The sequence below is a fragment of the Crinia signifera genome, chromosome 19, assembly GCF_055691185.1.
Source record: "Crinia signifera chromosome 19, ASM5569118v1, whole genome shotgun sequence".
Taxonomy (NCBI): Eukaryota; Metazoa; Chordata; class Amphibia; order Anura; family Myobatrachidae; genus Crinia; species Crinia signifera.
In genome coordinates this window covers 9,194,847-9,217,707 of record NC_139226.1, presented here as the reverse complement: position 1 = coordinate 9,217,707, position 22,861 = coordinate 9,194,847, and the positions used below count along the sequence as shown (strand labels likewise).

Below are 22,861 nucleotides of genomic sequence, written 5' to 3'. Positions count from 1 at the left end.
GTCAATGGTCAACAAGTTGACCGGGTCAAAAGGTTGCAGTTGACTGGTCATCGTGGACTTATGTCAACAAGTTTGAAATTTTGAGACGTTCCAAATGCAAAAGGACATAACAGAAAAATGTGGATGTGTAATTTTTCATGACTTTTAGAGTTAGGCACTTTGGGGAGGGTTAAGGCCCCCATCCACTAGTGCAATTTGGGCCCTTTTTATCCAATGCCGAAGCATTGAATGAAAAGGGCCCAAATCAAATGTGTTTAACCCTCTGATTCGTTTCTGATGCCCGGGCGCATCGGATCAGAGCCGACGATCACCACTGCTGCACCAAGGATCCCGCACCCAGGAAAAAGATCACATACGGTACATTGTATGCAAAAAGGCCAGCATATGATGTATCGTATGCGATGCAGCCGCCCAGGAGCTTGCAGGTGAGATGGCGGGGTATTGCATGCGAGGTACGGCATGCGATGCCTCGCTTAGTGGATAGGGGCCTTTAGGCTATCAGAGGAGATGGTTAGGCACCTGTAGGAGGGTTGGGGGTTAGGCACTGGGGGTGGTGGCAGTTAGGTTTAGGCTTGAGTGTTGTTGAGTGTTGATCATTTGCATGTTGATCGAAGTCCATGTTGACCACTGAATTGTGGACCCTTTGACTGTCTAATAACCGCGGTGGGATGGAATATTGTCCAAGGTCACAGAGGTGCGGGAAGACAGCCGCACCTACGGTGATGTCAGACAGAATTACATCCCACCGCCGGGGCCAATCTATTGACAGGTTATGTAGACACCGTTGATCTTTTAATGTGACATAGCTTATTAATATGCCATCAACTTGTATGTTGCTTTATAGACACATGTGGAAACTGAAGGGTCTCTTACCTCCATCCAGTTGAGTATGGGGCCACAGTTGATGTTACTGTCCACAATTCCAGAAAGAGCCTTCAGATAGCGAGAGAGCAGTGGGGCCAGAAGCTGAGGACACGACGGGTTGATTAGATCGTATTCAGACAGCTGTACTCTACATCCTATGCTCTGATCATATACACTTACCAGTCCCTGGGACGGCAGCTCACAGCGAGGGGGCAGTTCAAGCAACTGAGAGAAACGCCGGTCAAAAATACAGCGGTGAAGATTGGAGTCCAGGACCTGAAAATCCTCATAACTCCGTAAGACAGACCAGGATCGACCCTAGAGGGGCGAGATCAGAAAACCAACAGCAGTTAAGGAATGGACACAGTTCAGATGAAATATGCAGAGCACCTTGATGGTGCGTAGAGGGGAGGAGTAGACAGCGACAGGAGGGTGCATAGAGGGGAGGAGTAGACAGGGCCAGGAGGGTGCGTAGAAGGAGGAGTAGACAGCACCAGGAGGGTGCATAGAGGGGAAGAGTAGACAGCACCAGGAGGGTGCATAGAGGGGAAGAGTAGACAGCACCAGGAGGGTGCATAGAGGGGAGTAGTACACAGCGCCAGGAGGGTGCATAGAGGGGAGGAGTACACAGCGCCAGGAGGGTGCATAGAAGGGAGGAGTACACAGCGCCAGGAGGGTGTATAGAGGGGAGGAATACACAGCACCAGAGTGTAAAGAGGGGAGGAGTACACAGCGCCAGGAGGATTCATAGAGGGCATGAGTTCACAGTGCCAGGAGGATGCATAAAAGGGAGGAGTACACAGCGCCAGGAGGTGCGTAGAGGGGAGGAGTACACAGCGCCAGGAGGTGCGTAGAGGGGAGGAGTACACAGCGCCAGGAGGGTTCATAGATCGGAGGAGTGCACAGCGCCAGTAGGGTGCATAGAGGGGAGGAGTACACAGCGCCAGGAGGGTGCATAGAGGGGAGGAGTGCACAGCGCCAGAGGGTAGATAAGATGGTTCATACATAATAAGCAGAAGAGACAGTCTACATACTGTATACCGCAACAGAGTAATGGTGTATACATAAATCTAGACTAGAAATATAGCCATGCGCGGCTTCTAGGCGTCTAATTATACTGCACTAATTGTCCTATTTTCTTGTAACAATGTTTTAATTAACAAAATCACCAACTTGAACTGAAGGATATAATAACTCACAGCTATTAACAGCGAGGTGGAAGATGAAGGGCGGCCTCCGGGGAGGACTCATACTTATGGGTCATGGAGTCCGGCTCTGATTGGCTGTATCATAATTGTGTTCTGCAGCATTGCAGTAGCAGGGGGGGCCACAGGGAGAGTTGTAGGTTCACTGCTGCACATCCCACGGACAGTGGGGTGAGTTCTGCTACAGATGTCCGGTGCGGGAGATTAACTGCTCACACCAGGACTAAGGGGACGCAGGGGAATAATATTGAGCTAATAACCTGTCAATTTCTTGTTGGTAACTTTGATTTTAGATTAGAGATTGCCAGCCACAGTGATATTATAAGAGGCCAACTTGATTTCAATTATATATACTGGCCGGGACAGTATAGTTCCACAGGAAATAAATGTGGAACAGCAGGGTCAGAATTTAGAGCTGCAGCAGAATGACTGTTTAGATCCAGTCCAGGTTTTCCTACGATTGGATGTGAATCATGGTTTGGCTAATAAACAACACCTGTGGTTTCCTGTTAAATGTTTGCACAGAGCAGAAGGTCAGTGTCCCCAATGCCAGTTAGTGGCTGGACAATAGGCTTGGGGTGTGGAGACTACGCTAGGGACCTCTGGAGTGTTGCACCCACATTGTGAAGCCTGTGTATTTCCTGCTACAGTATGCTGTGAGGACTTGTGAATCACCAAGCTGTGATCACCTGTATGCTGTCTACCTGCTACAGATACAGGAACAACTTATCATCCAGTGTAGGTGACCTGTCACCATATGTTCTCCAAACCAGACTCAATGGGCGGTATTCAATGAGGCAGATTCGCCAAGTTTTATGGCGAATCTGTGATTTTTTTTGTGTGTCGGCGATTTTTGGAGCTCCAAAAGCGAATCACCCTTTTCAATGAGCTATATTCGCCGATGGCGACCGGCGAATGAAGGACAATTCGCCATATGTTATTCGCTGCAAATCGCCGGGCTTTGTCAATAGGATTTTACATTGGGATTCGCCGGGATTCGCCAGGATTCGCCAATAGTGTATTCAATGAGAAGTTGGCGAATCTATTTCTTGATTTTTATCGCCGTTCTTCACCGAGTTTCCCTCGTCATCTTTTTATGGTGAACTTTTATATGAACTTCTGAAATAATTGGTTTTAAGTGTTCAATTTAACTCTGCAAGTGTAATCTAATATTATTTGCTGCCCTTGTGTGATTTGATGGTTGTAGAAGTGCTATATAAATATATATTTAATTTTTTCTGGTATTTTTTTTTTCTCCCACAATGCTTTGTTATTACCCATGCAAGTCTGCGAATGGATCTGAAAATCCAACTCACCATCGAACGATTACCCAGTGTGTGCAGGTGTGCATAACTGTGACCCTCCCACAACTGTGCGACAGAGACAGGCTGACCGCGGCTGGAGCGGACGTCGCAGACCCTCTCTTAAAGCACCTTGGCCCGCCTGCCTTTTTTCCAACCACTCCCAGAAATCGTCCGGTTTCCACCCACAGACGGCAGCTTCCTGTTATGTGACGTTGTGATTTCTGTTGCCGTTTGGCCTCGTGCATGCGCACCACGGTCCGTGCCCTAACTATTGCCTTGGGAATTCACACAGCAGCGATCAACTCTGAATCAGGTCCTAGCAGTGGCGACTCGTACCTTATTGTAGAAGGGGGGCCGCCGCTGGCTGCAATGCTGCCCCCCATTACCACCACCACCACTCCTCCTGGTCCCCGAAGCAGCGTTCGCGTTCCCCGTGCCTGTACTATGATGACAGGTGCCGGGACTGGTGCATGTGTAGTACCGTCCTATGTACTGTAGCTTCTATGGGCTGCATCGGCAACAGGGAAATCATGGTCCCAGCGCCTGTATAATACAGATGACAGGCACCGGGACGTGGGCAGTACTGATGTAGGTACTGCGCATGTGCTGACCCCAGATTTTATGGGCTGCCACTCAGCAGCCCATAGAGAGGCGGATCGTATTATCAACCCGACTTAGGTCGACAGTCATTAGGTCGACAGGCAACTAGGTCGACAGGTGTCTAGGTCAACATGGGGCAAGGTCGACATGGTTTCAGGTCGACAAATGCGTTAGGTCAAAAGGTCGACATGGGTTTTTCCACTTTTTTTACCCGAATGTCGACACAGTCGTCATGGACATAGTTGGAAGTCAACTGCAGCCCGCCGCATCACTCGCTATGCTCTGCACACTATTTTATTCTCACACCACGCCCTAGTGGATGGTAGGGCATGAAATACCGCCTGTCGGCACATGTCGGCTCATAAAACAGGGAAAAAACCCATGTCGACCTCGCGGCCTGTCGACCTAACCCATGTTGACGTAAAACCATGTCGACCTAGAACCCTGTCGACCTAACAGTGTCGACCTAAGTGGGGTCGATAATTCGACCGTATCCCAGAGAGGAATCACGGAGGGAGGGAACACCTCCCAATGGGACTGCCTTGGTGACTGGCAGGTCGGACATCCAATAGGAAGTCACTGCCAGTCACAGTGAAGCCAGTGCAGTCTCACAGATAGATTTTATCTGGGGGGGGGAGGGGGCTGCAGGCCATAGGTAAGAATGCCACTGGGTCCTAGGTTTGTTGGAAATTGCAGTCGAGCACAAGTAAAGGAGTAAATGTTTGCCGGACCTGAGAATAGCTGCCACATAATGAAGCAGACATTGGCCATGGCGTGTCACAAAGTGTACACACTGTTCTATCTTCTATATTCTTCAGCGTTATTTATCTAGTACGGATACTTCATGGGAGGGTAAGTGGCATGGTTGGCTATAGCATGGGACATAATGGACCCGCAACACAAACTACAATACATAGGTGTACCCATTTCTCTTATATGAGCGGAAGGCGGCCCCAGCGTATCTCGTACTTACCTGACAAGTGACCTGTACGATGTAAACAGCCTCAGATTCACTGACATTGGCATCTTCCGGCCGCGAGTCCGACAGAGAGAGCTGAAAGCAGAGAATCGAATCATTCACCACATGAGCGCCAACAGCGTCCCGGATATACATTATCTCTATCACCTTAATCACGGTTATTACAGCACAACTGTGTGCAGTGCCTTACATGAGGACCATCACCTGCGCTCTGGTAACTTGTCCCTCTCTCCTTCCCCATCTCTACCACCTAAGATCATACCGGTCCTCAAGATCTACCAACAGTCCAACGTTTCTCAGACCACATAGCTGGGGCACAGGTGCAGTCATTAGTAAGTGAGGTTTTCCAGGCCACATAGCTGGGGCACAGGTGTAGTCATTACTAAGTGAGGTTTTCCAGGCCACACAGCTGGGGCACAGGTGTAGTCATTAGTAATGGCCACGTTTTCAATCGAGCTGCATTCATTCCTTAAATGACACATTCTACAGATCCACAGGTGGCCTGGAAAACATGGACTGTTTGTAGGTGTCAATGACTGGTTCAGCCACCCCTGTCCTATGGCTGCAATCACTAAGCGTAACACTGCGGCTATGGACACCACCTGTTTGACTCAGCCGCCCCCCTATTTTCAGTCTGCTCTGACCAAGCGGTTTCCCACTACAATGCCTCCCTTACGTCTACTTGATCATTCTAAACTACTCTCTGCTCATTCTCCTTGACCTCTGCTGCTCTGGAGGACCACCATCTCCTGCAAATCCTTCACTCCCTTGGTCTGCGTGATACTGCTCTCTCTTTGCCGTCCTCCTACCTCTGTGGCCATTCTTTCAGTCCTTTCATGACTCCATATCCCCCTCCCCGCACACACACACACATCCTCTCCTACTCTCCCCTGTACATCCTCTTTAGGTGAGCACATCAGCCCCAATATCATCTCTATGCTGATTACACTCAGATCTACTTCTCTTTTATTGACCCATCCTCCTCTTCCTCCTCACTCATATCTCCTATGGTCTTTCTGCTATTTCCTCCTGGATGTCCAAACGCATTTTTTAAATCTAAAATGTCTAAAGCTGGGTACACATATGTACAATCGTCGGGCCGTTCTTCCGTTCTGTGGACGAACTGCCGTTCGATTGTATATATATGTACGCAGTCCCGATCCCTTCGTTGCGATCGATAAACGGCCAAAAACGCTCTTGGGCGTCCACGGTCGGTCGGTCGAAGGTTCTTTGCTGCTTAATATTCTTCCGACAGGACGGCTCCATATCGAAAGAAAAGTGACATGTGTACGCACGTTCGATCGATATGCAGCCCGTTCCTGCGATCATTCCTCCCATGTGGGTGTTGACTAGCTGCGTCATCCCTCCATCAGCGCAGCATGTAAACAACAGGAAGTCTTCTCCCCCGTACTTTCCGCGCCATGCTGTTAAAGAATATTCGTTGTGTGTGCATTCCTTTTGAAATAAATAATCGTTGTGTGTGCATTCCTGACAGATATAGTTATAGAAGATAGATAGATAGATAGATAGATAGATAGATATGTGATGTGGAGTACATCGGACGTCACAAGTAAAATTGTACATATGTGTACGCGCAGATCGGTCGTATGTTTTGGACGGTCGAACGTGTATTCGGTCGATCGAACGGTCGCAAGAAAAATGAAATTGTACATATGTGTACCCAGCTTTAGTCAGTGGTTCCCAAACTGTGTGTGGTGGCGCCCTGGGTGCCTTGGAACACCTGCAGGGGTGCCTTGGGTTGGTGGTCCAGGACCACTTCAGATTACTTATGGTGAATGTAATAGGGAAAACCAGTGCTGGTAGCTGCCAATCATAATATATGTGGACAAACAGAATGGAATCCTATCCCTTACCACCGAATTAAACCTAAGGATGACATCTAAACAATTTGCTTAATTTAATAAATATATATATATTTTTTATATTTCTCTAAAATAAACTGTTGGCCTAAGGGTGCCGTAAAAGAAGATTCTGATACTCTTGGGTGCCGTGATTCAAAACAAGTCTGGGAACGAATGGCCTGTGTTATTGCTCTCATCTGAGCGGCTCCCTGCACACCGATCACCACCCCCCACCGGCGAATGGGTTGCAAGGCACGTCGGAGATGCTCACGCACCCCATTCTCGGCAATGGACAAGCGAGTGTGTGAGATGTCCGCCGGTGTGCCAGTTACCAGCATATAGCGGAAACAAATAAGAGCGGCGCCATCTGTAGCCCGCAAGGTAATCCTTCAAACCACACGTTCAGTTCCGTTTCCATCTCAGAAATATCTCCAGGATCAGACTATCTCCCTGGATGCTACTAAGCCCTGGATCCACTCACTGGTCTTCTCCAGAACGGACTGCTGTAACAGCCTTGTGTCTGCCCTCCCTTACAACTACCTCTCTACACTCCAAGCTATCCTCAATGCTGCTGCCCGCCACATCTTCCTCGCCAACCGCACCAATACCAATACGCCCCGTCCACTTCACTTTACAAATGCACACCACCGATTATATCCCTTTGCCCCTAATCCCACCTCTGAGATGTCTCCTGCACTGCTCCTCACCTCTGAAATTCCCTACCTCTATCTGACCAATCACCTCTCTACAAAACATCAAAGGGGGTTTCAAGATCCACTACTTCACTAAACTCAGCTTAACTCTGTTCCACGCTCACTGTCTACCCCATCCGTGTCACCCCTGTCTGTTTTCCCCTCCCCATTAGACTCACGAGCAGGGCCCTCTGCTTTGCCTACCCTTATCTATACCATCATGCAATCCATGATCCGAACACCACGTGACCCTTGGGATCTGCCACCCTAGGGCTTATTTGGGTACTATGGCCGTTGATGCGGCAAGGATTATAAACCCCATCTTTGTCCTTTGATGTTCTGCACCGTAAGTCACGTAGACAATTGCTGTGTGTCCCACGCAGCGTCCCTTACCTGGATAGGGCCATAGTTAATGTTTTCATAATGATAGTGAGCACAGTCTGCCAGCTTCACGAATGGTCCGCGCGTCACCCTGAATAGAGACCAGGATAAAGATGGTTAATAAATGCCCAAGTCCTCAGCAGTCACCTCACTGTATCATACAGAATGTGCACTGCCACCCTCTCCCAACGCCCCCCCTACCCCGATTTACCTCCTGTTGGGTCGCCCCTTCACGCCGGTTTGAGCTGCAGAAGATATGAGGCGCCCCGGACCGTCTGTACCTGTATCCAGTGTGTCAGTGCCCCGAGCCTGGAACAGGGAGAAGATTTATGCGAGGGTGCGGAGCAGGCACTCAGCCTCAGAGCCCATTCACTATTCATGACCGTTACATCTTAGAACCACTTTATTCCGGGCAGCAAACGGCGGCCATGTCAGGCTAAATCACATCCCCGCACGGCTGAGAAAACAGCTATAGAGTCAGATTATTCTCTCTCTCACGCGGTAAAATGAGGCCTGAAATTACATCTGTAGCCGGCTTAAGAGACACATAAAAATATGTTTTCATTCATTGAGAGCGGACGATTTGCAGATCACATCTTCACGCTTTCCCATAATGCCTTTAGACATTAAATAAACGCAAAAATACAATGAGGAATTCAAACAAGCAAATAAAAAAAAACCTATGGACAAAGGCCCAACACAACATTGTGATCCGGTTATCCAACACAACCACTGAGCAGATGGGTTGCGAAGCTTTTATGCCATTCATACGGACCTTCAAATTGCAACGGTGGAGTGTTCAGGTGGCGAACAGTAATGAATGCATGGGGTCATGTTCTTCCAGGTCAAATAATGACCTCACCTACACATCAAGGAGCGCCAGGGTTTCTCAATATACTAGGTCATAGGCGAGCAATATAGTATAAGCTAGTCAGCTCCTAACTGTCATGTTACAGGCCAGTTAGGAGCTGATTGGTTGCCACTGTATGACTCTCCAAGGCTTCGTACATCTGCTGCTGGAACTTTATTAAATTAGAGGCGGAGGGACCCTTGAGGTGCCATATAAATAAAGGATAACAACAACTAGCTGACGCGCCTGGTTTCCACCGGACAACGGTTTGCAGGGTGAAACATTTTACCCCTTATTACCCTTTAAAGAGCTGAATTTAAAAAAAAAAAAACCTACATAGTGGGTGTCTGAAAATAACTGTCACAGTTTTCAGATTACCCAGCAGGTGCACCGGGAGAGTTCACCAACTGGCACATTTTCCAGAGCACAATGGTGATGCATTGTAAATGACAGGCATATGTTTTACCACATAACTCCGAAACCAATTACAACACCGATATTTTTTGCGGGACCTTTAATTTGGAATATCATGTTCCCTGCTCAGACAATGGCATCATACAAATACGTCTCTCAGAATAGGACCAGGTGTGGGGGGGGGTCTCATGCCCCCGTCTGCCCAGTGTCGCCATTTATACCACTTAACAGTAGTGGACATGGCCACAATTACCTCATCCACCACATATCCGCATCACCAAGCCTCCGGATCGGCCGGGCCAGCCTGTACTGTCACCATACATTTCTGCTGTCACCAAAGTCCATAAGAGTATCCCAATATTTGAGAGGGTCTCCCAGTAATACCAGGGCATGCCTATATATTACAATTTATGTACTACAACCACCATCATCTGGCTACAACCGGAGTTATTGCTAACTTTCACCTCATACCTCAATAAGGGACCTATGTACTAAGCCTTGGAGAAATATAACCTACCAGCCCATTAGCCGCTGCCATGTTCCAGGCTGTATTTGAGAAATGACAAGTTGTCTGGTACATTATCTTCATCCACTTTACCTCTGTTCAGTGCTTAGTAAATAGACCCCTCCCAATTTATTAACCCAGAACTAGTGACATCACTGGGGCGTAAAACATTTTACCTCATACTTCTGTGATGTCACCGTCTCACCAAGTGTACAGCGCAGCAGAATATGCCAGCGCTAGATGAACAAACACTAGTGAAAGTGAGAAATATTAGGCAGCGTTCCAGCAAAAGATGGATTTAGCAGCACACTGGCTGCATCCGCAATGTGTAGGCTGAATCTAACACGAAGCGCCAGCTCCTCGGCAAAACATTCCTGTCAGCACACGCGTTACACCAGAACTATTTTTATATATTCGCTACACGTCCCGTGTTTCTATAGTAACACAGTCGCCGATTTACAGATCACCTCTAATCCTACTTGTGAAGAAAAAAAATACTCTTTATTTGTACAATTAACATTTTAAGCCACACAGAGGTTGGCATTTGTAAGAGTTGGCGTACGCGAAAACAAGCCAAAAGCCATACTAAGGAGAAAGGAAATATTTGGAGTCCATTACTGTACTAGAAGGGCCGATGGGTTATCTACGGATTACACACAGGCCCTTGTTCTGGTTCACTCGCAAAGAAAAAATTCCTTCTAAAATGGACAAAACCATGCGGCACTCCAGGTGGGGTAGATGTAACAAGTGCAGACAAAGTTAGATTTGGGTGGGGTTTTACTTCAAAGTGAGATCTATATTGCAGTGTATAAATAAAGCAGTCAGTATTTTCCCTGCACAGAAACAAAATAACTCACCCAAATCTAATTCTCTCTGCACATGTTACATCTGCCCCCCTGCAGTGCACATGGCTCTGTCCATTTGAGATTTGCCTTTGCGAGTGAACCAGAATAAGGGCCACAGTCTACACAAAATACACATTTAATCTACTCCAGTGGTTCCCAACCCTGGTCCTCAAGTACCCCCAACAGTGCATGTTTTGCAGGTCTCCACACAGAATCACAGGTGACATAATTAGCTCCACCTGTGGATCTTTTCAAATGTGCCAGAATAATGAGTGCACCTGCCGGGTGACCTGGAAAACGTGCACTGTTGGGGGTACTTGAGGAATATCTCCAATAGCAGCATAATATGATATGCAGACCAGACCTGTGCTAGAAGAACCACAGCAGAAAGAGACACCCCAGGAAGAAATAGGTGTTGAAAGATGCAGGGCGCTAGATTGATCACTATCCCAATGTAAGTCACTGATACCCCTTTCACACTTGCAAAAATATCCCAGGTTTTTGCACATGAACGCGCATCAACCCGGGATTTAGCTCACTGTGAAAGGGTCTTGAAAGAATATCCCGGGATGAGCATTCTGACCTGGGTAGATTCCAGAATCGACCCAGGATGCGGTCAGTGTGAATGGTCCCGTACCCAGGATCGGGTACACAGGACTTTAAAAAAGCTGCTGATTGGAGCTTTCTTGGGCTCACAAATGCTGATGTCATCTTTCAGAGCCCTTGAGTCCATTTCTAATGACAAGCTTATGTATTTGCAGGGTCGATACCAGGTCTGAGTGCAGTGTGAAAGGGTACATTCCCGGGTAGAGTCCCGGGAAGCATCCGGGAACACATTCCCGGGTATGACCCGGCTCTGTAAGTGTGAGAGGGGTATGAGAGGTCTATGTCCTAAGCCCCGGAGAGAGATAAAGTGCCCTTCTGGGAGTATGGGTCATTGGGTTGACCAAAGAAGGTCAACACATTAAATAGCCCGACATGGCTAACGTTGGCAGGGTTCGAAGGTCAACACAAGCAATAGGTCGGCAATGGCTAGGTCGACATGAGTTTTTCAGGGTTTTTTTGTCCTGCATGTCAACATAGTCAACACGGATACCGTCAAAATGTCCTGTGTCCCCCTCGCTTTCGGCAATTATTATATTCTCCCTCCACGCCCTAGTGGATGGTAGGGCATGAAATACCATCTGTCGGACCAAAAAAACGTATGTTGACCTTTTTGACTGTCTACCTAGCCATTGTCGACCTTCCAGCCCGTCCACCTATTTCTTGTGTCGATCTAAGCCATTCCGACCTTCAGTGGGCTTGGCTTGCCCCTAATAAAGGTACCAAGCAAGCAGCTCCTGTCATTTCCCAAACACAGCCTGTAATAGGGCAATTAGATTGGTAGTTTATCTCTCTCCACAGCTTAGTACCCAGACCCCTGAGTCCTGTTCTTATTGGTGGACGCAGACGTGATGACATCTGTATTCTCCCTCTCATCTCCCCGCCTGACTGTCTGTTATTACCCATTGTGCTTTTATCACTGTTGTGTTTGCATTTACAATGTAACAGATGGCGCTATCTATACCTTGTTAATAAATAATGACATCAGAACATTATATCACTTGCTGAGCTGTCATTTCTGATTGGCCCACAGCACATGTTGCCACAGCCCCGTTATACAATTTAGGTTTATTCTTTTCATTTAGATTTGTAATTGCTGTACATTGAAGATTGTATAATAACCGTGTTATAAATACAATGCCGATAAAAAAGTAGCAACAATATTAAAACCAAGCCTCCATCTACACTAGAATGATATCACCGGTGGTCCTCCAGAACTACAAATCCCAGCATGCTCTACCAAATGAGAAACCCTTCTTTCATGACCGTGCAACGCCACTAAAATAAGTATTACCCTCAATGCTATGTCGGGGCATATTTACATTTTTATTAGGTCATTTATTTTTATGATTTAAAAGGTGGTTGGAAGCTGCCATTCCGCTTCCTGGTCGACCACAATAATCTGACTTGGTTTCAATGGAATACTGCCCCCAGTGGACAAGAGGACTTATAACACAGTAAAACGTACTTAGGTCAAAAGCAGTAACTTTTGACCTAGACAAGGCGAGAGCCCCAATAATGCAAAAAGGTGGATACGAGCAATACGGTGGCATGACGATGATCGACATGTATTGTTCACAATTTATTTTCTATTTGGACTTTTTTCTACGACCTTTTGCCTATGTCCACCTGTTACATACATTCATGGTCAACCTATTAACGGACATCCTCGGCCCTAGGGCCACACCTGAATGTATAATATCTCAATACTCAGAGAGAACAGAACCACACGCACGACCTCCGATTTCCTTTGTGTAGGAAGGACGGCATCTACGACACATGTGAGAAAGATTTCACGTGTCTCTACAATAAGGCTGCTTAGTAAACAAGGCCCCAGTCATGCGGGGACCGGCTGCGTGCCTATCACAAAGGGCACAGTCCCCTGTGACATCCCCATCAGCATTGTCACCCGCAAGCTTTGCGCGGGAAGACTGGTTACCATAGGAACCTGAACCACTACCCCACGGCTGGGAGACTCAGGACGAGAATCCAGAGCAGGCTGAGGGGCTGAGAAGCCGAGGGAGGGGGGAGAGTCCCAGCTTTTGTTATGTTAAAGGGGATAAGGGACACAGTGATCCCACTGTCAGGCTGTCTTGGTAATGCTAACAGCACGCTCTCTCTCTCTCTCTCAGCAGTCGCTGTCTCCCACAATAGCAATCACCAAGGCGGCTTCCTGGGCCTCATTCGTACGCAGCGCAAACATCTTCCGTAGGGAAGAGCCAGTATGTATGGGAATTGTGTATATGCAGGAACAGCTCAAAACAAAAACACCCTATAGCGCTTATATAACAGGAGGTCACGTACAATGGGCGCCACAAAACCGCCGATAGCGCGCCAATTTGCACCTGGACAATCCACGTTGCGATGCAAGGTGGCCAAATGCAATGTATCCTTTATTTGCATGCAGGGAAAATACTGTCCGCTTTTGTATGCGGCGCACAGACACTGCACGGCGAAGGCCCTCCTCACCCCCAGTCATGTTTGGACAATTGACCCCCAAATTGGAGCACGACATGCCCCTTGTCACCTGCATTCACTCCTGAGGCCCAGCAGGTGCAAAGATCCAGCAAGACAGACACAGGTCCCTGCCCCGAAAAGCTTGCAATCTAATGCCAAACAAGGACACACAAGAGTTACCGGAACCCAAGAGCTCACACTCTAACAGGATAACGCTCAGACGTACTCTCTCTGACCCACTTCTTGTTTTAGCTCATTAATAACCTTTTAGTGGCCGGCATTGGCATTAACCCCTTCTGGATAGGACAGGGGACTTAATGCTGTAACCCCCCCATCAGCCTCTGCTCTGCAGAGCATCACCCGTCATTCATCCAGAGCCAGGAAGCAGGCATGCATCCAGTTATCTGCAGAGCATCGCTCCAACAAATATGCTGCTGTCAGTTATTGTCAGACATCACTTCCACCACTGACCGCAGTAATGAGGGTGATCTGCAGTGAATCTCCCCAATAGCCATCCGGTGGATAGTGCTCTGCAGAGCATCTCGCCAGCGAGCCCTGCGTGAAGCCACAGAGCATCGCTTAAGTAAACTTGACACAGCAACTGATTAGTCGTTAATTAACCCCCGACAGTCGTTTTTTCCCTACGATACACCCCCCATTCTTAGGGCTGGTTACGCCGCACAGACCCCCTGAGCCGATGGCGATTGCATCTGCAAGGATGTAACGTATAACCCTGTCGGTCTCACGCCTGCCTACCTCCCACCATGCGTGTATTATTGAGGCATAGCACCACTGCCTCCCACAACAAAGGCACCTGCTGGTCACTCCCTCCGGATGCGTCCTACCCCACCGTATAACCCCCCCCAGTACTCACCACCATCCTGTTGCCTGGGAGGGGTAGATGGGAGGCTATAATTCAGCCCCCGCCAGACTCCATGACTGCTCCCGGGGTGCAGGACACCATGCAATTCCCAAATCCACTGATGTACCCGGGGGTCTTTGTGTCTGCCCTATCCGTCACCGCGCCCCTGCCACCTTCTGTCTGATGCCGGAGGGGCTTTGCCTAGTGGCACTGCCCATGGTGGCATCTATCCATGACTAGCAGGCGCTCTCAGTGTGTCTCTCTCCCTGACGGTCTCTCATTACATTGTCCCAGATCAGTCTGTGGCTGGCTGCATGTACATGCTGCGGAGGGGTGCAGGAGGGACGTCCACCAAGGCCCCTGACAATGGATGTCTGAGACCCCCTCCCCTACCTCTGACCACCCTCTCTCCTCATAGGATCCCTCTGCCCATACCCAGCCATGGGCCACCCTCCTGCCTTCCTTACTTACATACCATCACCATCCTCGGCCGCCCTCCCCCAGCCTGCAGAATGGAATAATCCATTCAGGTGCAAAGACAATGGTAGCAAGTGAGATGCAGCCTGGCCTGTGGGGGAGAGTCCTGCTGTCCCTGTGTACACATGCTAGGTGGGACCCTGACCCTGCATGGAGCATCGCACTGAGCACTCAGCCATGGTGCACTGCAGGGACCAATCAGCCATGCTGCACTGCATAGAGCACTGGGCCATGGTGCACTGCACGGACCAATCAGTCATGGTGCACTGCATAGAGCACTGGGCCATGGTGCACTGCACGGACCAATCAGTCATGGTGCACTGCATAGAGCACTGGGCCATGGTGCACTGCACGGAACACTGCAGGGACCAATCAGCCATGCTGCACTGCATAGAGCAGTGGGCCACGGCGCACTGCATGGAGCACTGGGCCACGGGTCACTGCACGGAGCACTGGGCCATGGGGCACTGCATGGAGCACTGCAAGGACCAATCAGTCATGGTGCACTGCAAGGACCAATCAGTCATGGTGCACTGCATGGAGCACTGGGCCATGGGGCACTGCATGGAGCACTTGGCCACGGGGCACTGCATGGAGCCCTGGACCATGGGGCACTGCATGGAGCTCTGGGCCACGGGCTACTGCATGGAGCACTGGGCCACGGGGCACTGCATGGAGCACTGGGCCACGGCACACTGCATGGAGCACTGGGCCACGGGGCACTGCATGGAGCACTGAGCCAAGGGGCACTGGGCGACGGGTCACTGCATGGAGCACTGGGCCACGGGGCACTGCATGGAGCACTGAGCCATGGGTCACTGCATGGAGCACTGGGCCATGGGGCACTGCATGGAGCACTGGGCCATGGTACACTGCATGGAGCACTGAGTCATGGGGCACTGCATGGAGCACTGGGCCACGGGGCACTGCATGGAGCACTGAGCCATGGTGCGGCTATGTGTGATGAAATCAGTTATAACCCAGCAGCTTTGTTGTATCTGGATGCAGACAGTGGGGGCGGCGCCACAAAATGTACTAACTACACACCGGCCAAATATTTACTGGCAGGGCAGATCATACATGGCAGCGTTATATACAGAGGAGTGCTACTTGGTGCAGCATTATGTACATGCAGAGGAGCGGTACTAGGTGCAGTGATTATATACATGCAGAGGAGTGTTACTAGGTGCAGCGATTATATACATACAGAGGAGTGTTACTAGGTGCAGCTATTATATACATGCAGAGGAGTGTTACTAGGTGCAGCATTTATATACATGCAGAGGAGTGTTACTAGGTGCAGCGATTATATAAATGTAGAGGAGTTTTACTAGGCAAAGTGTCATATGCACGCAGAGGAGTGTTACTAGGTGCAGCGATTATATACATGCAGAGGAGTGTTACTAGGTGCAGCGATTATATAAATGCAGAGGAGTGCTACTAGGTGCAGCGATTATATACATGCAGAGGAGTGTTACTAGGTGCAGCGATTATATACATGCAGAGGAGTGTTACTAGGTGCAGCGATTATATACATGCAGGGGAGTGTTACAAGGTGCAGCGATTATATACATGCAGAGGAGTGTTACTAGGTGCAGCGATTATATAAATGCAGAGGAGTGTTACTAGGTGCAGCGATTATATACATGCAGAGGAGTGTTACTAGGTGCAGCGATTATATACATGTAGAGGAGTTTTACTAGGCAAAGTGTCATATGCACGCAGAGGAGTGTTTCTAGGTGCAGTGTTACATACACAGAGGAGTGCTACTAGGTGCAGTGTTATATACAAGTGGTATACACGCAGAGGAGTGTTACTAGGTGCAGGACAGGGTACTTGTGTATTTTGGCGGCGCCCCCGATGTCCGTCGTACGACGAACAGATCGCATCGCATCGCATGCCATGCACCCGATGGCATGCGATGCGATGCAACGCGATTTTGACCCCCTGTACGACCAAAAATCGTATAAGCACCCTAAAGGGTGCTTTTGAGCACCCAAATGGGTGCTTACAATGTTAAATGCACCCCCACGCCACCCCCCACTATAAACGTGAACCCGAAGCGTGGCGAGCGCAGCGAGCCCGCGAGGGGCGGCGGTACGCGTCCTACGACCTTTTCATACCCCCACTATCCACGTCGGCGTGGAGTTGAGAATAGAATAGTGTGGCGAGCGCAGCGAGCCACCGAGCCCGAAGCGTGGCGAGCGGACGCGGATACCTTCACAGGTAAACGCGTCCCTTCGCGGGCTTCACAGGTATCCGCGTCCGCTCGCCACACTATTCTATTCTATTCTATACACGCCGACGTGGATAGTGTGGGTATGAAAAGGTCGTAGGACGCGTACCGCCGCCGCTCGCCACGCTTCGGGTTCACGTTTATAGTGGGGGGAGTGGCGTGGGGGTGCATTTAACATTGTAAGCACCCATTTGGGTGCTTAACATTGTATAAGCACCCATTAGGGTGCTTATACAATGTTTAATCGCATCGCATCGTATGGCATCGTATGCCATGTACAATGGCATACAATTTCAAAATTGTATGCCATCGTGCACTATCGTACGATATCGCGTCGCATCGCATACCATCGTATGCGTTATGGTATGCGATGCGATGGGCGCCGCCAAAATACACAAGTACCCAGGACAGTGTTATATACAGGCAGAGGAGTGCTACTAGGTGCAGTGTTATATTATATACACGCAGAGGAGTGCTACTAGGTGCAGTGTTATGTTATATACACGCAGAGGAGTGCTACTAGGTGCAGTGTTCTGTTATATACATGCAGGGGAGTGCTACTAGGTGCAGTGTTATGTTATATACACGCAGAGGAGTGCTACTAGGTGCAGTGTTATATTATATACACGCAGAGGAGTGCTACTAGGTGCAGTGTTCTGTTATATACATGCAGGGGAGTGCTACTAGGTGCAGTGTTATGTTATATACACGCAGAGGAGTGCTACTAGGTGCAGTGTTATATTATATACACGCAGAGGAGTGCTACTAGGTGCAGTGTTATATTATATACATGCAGAGGAGTGCTACTAGGTGCAGTGTTATATTATATACACGCAGAGGAGTGCTACTAGGTGCAGTGTTATGTTATATACACGCAGAGGAGTGCTACTAGGTGCAGTGTTCTGTTATATACATGCAGGGGAGTGCTACTAGGTGCAGTGTTATGTTATATACACGCAGAGGAGTGCTACTAGGTGCAGTGTTATATTATATACACGCAGAGGAGTGCTACTAGGTGCAGTGTTCTGTTATATACATGCAGGGGAGTGCTACTAGGTGCAGTGTTATGTTATATACACGCAGAGGAGTGCTACTAGGTGCAGTGTTATATTATATACACGCAGAGGAGTGCTACTAGGTGCAGTGTTATGTTATATACACGCAGAGGAGTGCTACTAGGTGCAGTGTTCTGTTATATACATGCAGGGGAGTGCTACTAGGTGCAGTGTTATGTTATATACACGCAGAGGAGTGCTACTAGGTGCAGTGTTATATTATATACACGCAGAGGAGTGCTACTAGGTGCAGTGTTCTGTTATATACATGCAGGGGAGTGCTACTAGGTGCAGTGTTATGTTATATACACGCAGAGGAGTGCTACTAGGTGCAGTGTTATATTATATACACGCAGAGGAGTGCTACTAGGTGCAGTGTTATATTATATACATGCAGGGGAGTGCTACTAGGTGCAGTGTTATATTATATACACGCAGAGGAGTGCTACTAGGTGCAGTGTTATGTTATATACACGCAGAGGAGTGCTACTAGGTGCAGTGTTATGTTATATACACGAAGAGGAGTGCTACTAGGTGCAGTGTTATATTATATACATGCAGGGGAGTGCTACTAGGTGCAGTGTTATATTATATACAGGCAGAGGAGTGCTACTAGGTGCAGTGTTATATTATATACACGCAGAGGAGTGCTACTAGGTGCAGTGTTATATTATATACACGCAGAGGAGTGCTACTAGGTGCAGTGTTATATTATATACAGGCAGAGGAGTGCTACTAGGTGCAGTGTTATATTATATACACGCAGAGGAGTGCTACTAGGTGCAGTGTTATATTATATACACGCAGAGGAGTGCTACTAGGTGCAGTGTTATATTATATACATGCAGAGGAGTGCTACTAGGTGCAGTGTTATGTTATATACATGCAGAGGAGTGCTACTAGGTGCAGTGTTATATTATATACACGCAGAGGAGTGCTACTAGGTGCAGTGTTATATTATATACACGCAGAGGAGTGCTACTAGGTGCAGTGTTATGTTATATACACGCAGAGGAGTGCTACTAGGTGCAGTGTTATATTATATACACGCAGAGGAGTGCTACTAGGTGCAGTGTTATATTATATACATGCAGAGGAGTGCTACTAGGTGCAGTGTTATGTTATATACATGCAGAGGAGAGCTACTAGGTGCAGTGTTATGTTATATACATGCAGAGGAGTGCTACTAGGTGCAGTGTTATGTTATATACATGCAGAGGAGAGCTACTAGGTGCAGTGTTATATTATATACATGCAGAGGAGTGCTACTAGGTGCAGTGTTATATTATATACATGCAGAGGAGTGCTACTAGGTGCAGTGTTATATTATATAAACGCAGAGGAGTGCTACTAGGTGCAGTGTTATGTTATATACACGAAGAGGAGTGCTACTAGGTGCAGTGTTATGTTATATACACGCAGAGGAGTGCTACTAGGTGCAGTGTTATATTACATACACGCAGAGGAGTGCTACTAGGTGCAGTGTTATGTTATATACATGCAGAGGAGTGCTACTAGGTGCAGTGTTATGTTATATACATGCAGAGGAGTGCTACTAGGTGCAGTGTTATGTGATATACATGCAGAGGAGTGCTACTAGGTGCAGTGTTATGTGATATACATGCAGAGGAGTGCTACTAGGTGCAGTGTTATATACAGGCAAAGGAGTGCTACTAGGTGCAGTGTTATGTTATATACACGCAGAGGAGTGCTACTAAGTGCAGTGTTATATTATATACATGCAGAGGAGTGCTACTAGGTGCAGTGTTATATTATATACACGCAGAGGAGTGCTACTAGGTGCAGTGTTATGTTATATACACGCAGAGGAGTGCTACTAAGTGCAGTGTTATGTTATATACACGCAGAGGAGTGCTACTAGGTGCAGTGTTATATTATATACACGCAGAGGAGTGCTACTAGGTGCAGTGTTATGTTATATACATGCAGAGGAGTGCTACTAGGTGCAGTGTTATATTATATACACGCAGAGGAGTGCTACTAGGTGCAGTGTTATGTTATATACATGCAGAGGAGTGCTACTAGGTGCAGTGTTATGTTATATACACGCAGAGGAGTGCTACTAGGTGCAGTGTTATGTTATATACATGCAGAGAAGTGCTACTAGGTGCAGTGTTATGTTATATACATGCAGAGGAGTGCTACTAGGTGCAGTGTTAAATACAGGCAGATGAGTGCTACTAGGTGCAGTGTTATGTTATATACACGCAGAGGAGTGCTACTAAGTGCAGTGTTATATTATATACATGCAGAGGAGTGCTACTAGGTGCAGTGTTATGTGATATACATGCAGAGGAGTGCTACTAGGTGCAGTGTTATATACAGGCAGAGGAGTGCTACTAGGTGCAGTGTTATGTTATATACACGCAGAGGAGTGCTACTAAGTGCAGTGTTATATTATATACATGCAGAGGAGTGCTACTAGGTGCAGTGTTATGTTATATACACACACAGAGGAGTGCTACTAGGTGCAGTGTTATGTTATATACACACACAGAGGAGTGCTACTAGGTGCAGTGTTATGTTATATACACGCAGGGGAGTGCTACTAGGTGCAGTGTTATATTATATACACACAGAGGAGTGCTACTAGGTGCAGTGTTATGTTATATACACACACAGAGGAGTGCTACTAGGTGCAGTGTTATGTTATATACACGCAGAGGAGTGCTACTAGGTGCAGTGTTATGTTATATACACGCAGGGGAGTGCTACTAGGTGCAGTGTTATATTATATACACGCAGAGGAAGGAGTGCTACTAGGTGCAGTGTTATGTTATATACACGCAGGGGAGTGCTACTAGGTGCAGTGTTATATTATATACACACAGAGGAGTGCTACTAGGTGCAGTGTTATGTTATATGCATGCAGAGGAGTGCTACTAGGTGCAGTGTTATGTTATATACACGCAGGGGAGTGCTACTAGGTGCAGTGTTATATACACACAGAGGAGTGCTACTAGGTGCAGTGTTATGTTATATACATGCAGAGGAGTGCTACTAGGTGCAGTGTTATATTATATACAGGCAGAGGAGTGCTACTAGGTGCAGTGTTATGTTATATACACACACAGAGGAGTGCTACTAGGTGCAGTGTTATGTTATATGCACGCAGAGGAGTGCTACTAGGTGCAGTGTTATATTATATACACGCAGAGGAGTGCTACTAGGTGCAAAACTTGCTTTCACTTTCTGTTATGACATCTTTTAGCACACAAAGGAGTAATTTGGTTATTTGTTATCGCTTGCACCCCCCAACATTTGTGCGCTCCTAAAGTGCTTGTCACTAAACAGGGCGTGGCTTTGTGGACAGGGGGCGTGGACTCACAGCCTGACCGCCGCTTCCTCACCCGTGATGTTACAGTGCAGCACCCGGCTCCCTGTAGCTGGCATGTACCGTTATATGGGACCGTAAGTCTGTGTTGTATTCCCGGGTAAGTGCCAGCTTGCCACGGGCATCTGGGTCATGCATCGGAACTTACTCACAGCTCCTGTGACACCCTACCTGCAGCTGTGGTTCCTGGGGCTCCTCCTCTGTAACGGGCGACTTGCATGGTGGGGACACCTCCATGGGACAGCTGAGGGGGGGGACATAAGAGGGTCACATGTGTAAGGCACAGGATTCTGCTACTACAGCACTTTATATAATACGTAATATAGGGGTTGATTCTGGTTCACACCCAGCACTGAGAATTTTGCAGCACTGCATGTGATTTTGTATAAACATCCATTCGCGGCCCTGGGTGCGGCCGAACAAATCATTCGATGCTCGCTGACCATCGAATGATTTGTAGCGTACATGCAAAACTAAGTCCCTCCCAGGTGCTCTAGCTGTGCGTGCTCCCTATACGGAAACAGGGTGGGAAGCAGAGATCCGGTGATGTCAGCTGACCTCCCCCCGCCAGCCGCGTCACTGCAGAATTTACATGGGAACGCCCACAGGATGTAGTGTCGCCCACAGGATGTAGTGTGGCCCACAGGATGTAGTGTCGCCCACAGGATGTAGTGTCGCCCACAGGATGTAGTGTCGCCCATAGGGTGTAGTGTCGCCCATAGGATGTAGTGTCGCCAACAGGATGTAGTGTCGCCCACAGGATGTAGTGTCGCCCACAGGATGTAGTGTCGCCCACAGGATGTAGTGTCGCCCACTGGATGTAGTGTCGCCCACGGGATGTAGTGTCGCCCACGGGATGTAGTGTCGCCCACGGGATGTAGTGTCGCCCACGGGATGTAGTGTCGCCAACGGGATGTAAAGTCGCCCACGGGATGTAGTGTCGCCTACAGGATGTAGTGTCGCCTACAGGATGTAGTGTCGCCCATAGGATGTAGTGTAGCGCACAGGATGTAGTGTCGCCCACAGGATGTAGTGTCGCCCATAGGATGTAGTGTCGCCCATAGGATGTAGTGTCGCCCACAGGATGTAGTGTCGCCCATAGGATGTAGTGTCGCCCACAGGAAGTAGTGTTGCCCATAGGATGTAGTGTCGCCCACAGGGTGTAGTGTCGCCCACAGGGTGTAGTGTCGCCCACAGGATGTAGTGTCAACCCACAGGATGTAGTGTCGCCCACAGGGTGTAGTGTCGCCCACAGGATGTAGTGTAGCGCACAGGATGTAGTGTCGCCCACAGGATGTAGTGTCGCCCATAGGAT

General features: G+C 48.4%; 1 protein-coding gene across 4 annotated transcripts in view; it reads right to left on the bottom strand.

The window, feature by feature from the left end:
• Nucleotides 1–22,861, bottom strand: part of ARHGAP33 (Rho GTPase activating protein 33) — a 53,141-nt gene that overhangs the window by 21,617 nt on the left and 8,663 nt on the right. For 2 of the 4 annotated variants that reach the window (XM_083161993.1, XM_083161991.1), the window contains exons 2-7: nt 21,718–21,790; nt 8,099–8,196; nt 7,900–7,978; nt 4,947–5,027; nt 1,045–1,182; nt 874–966 (exon numbers count right to left, since the gene is read on the bottom strand). In XM_083161993.1, coding sequence (XP_083018119.1) covers nt 874–966; nt 1,045–1,182; nt 4,947–5,027; nt 7,900–7,978; nt 8,099–8,196; nt 21,718–21,783 — 555 coding nt within the window. In that variant the 5' untranslated portion in view covers nt 21,784–21,790. Of the gene's footprint in view, nt 1–873; nt 967–1,044; nt 1,183–4,946; nt 5,028–7,899; nt 7,979–8,098; nt 8,197–14,435; nt 14,838–14,898; nt 14,923–21,717; nt 21,791–22,861 lie in introns of those variants that run through there. The other 2 variants (XM_083161992.1, XM_083161994.1) reach the window with 2 other exon arrangements.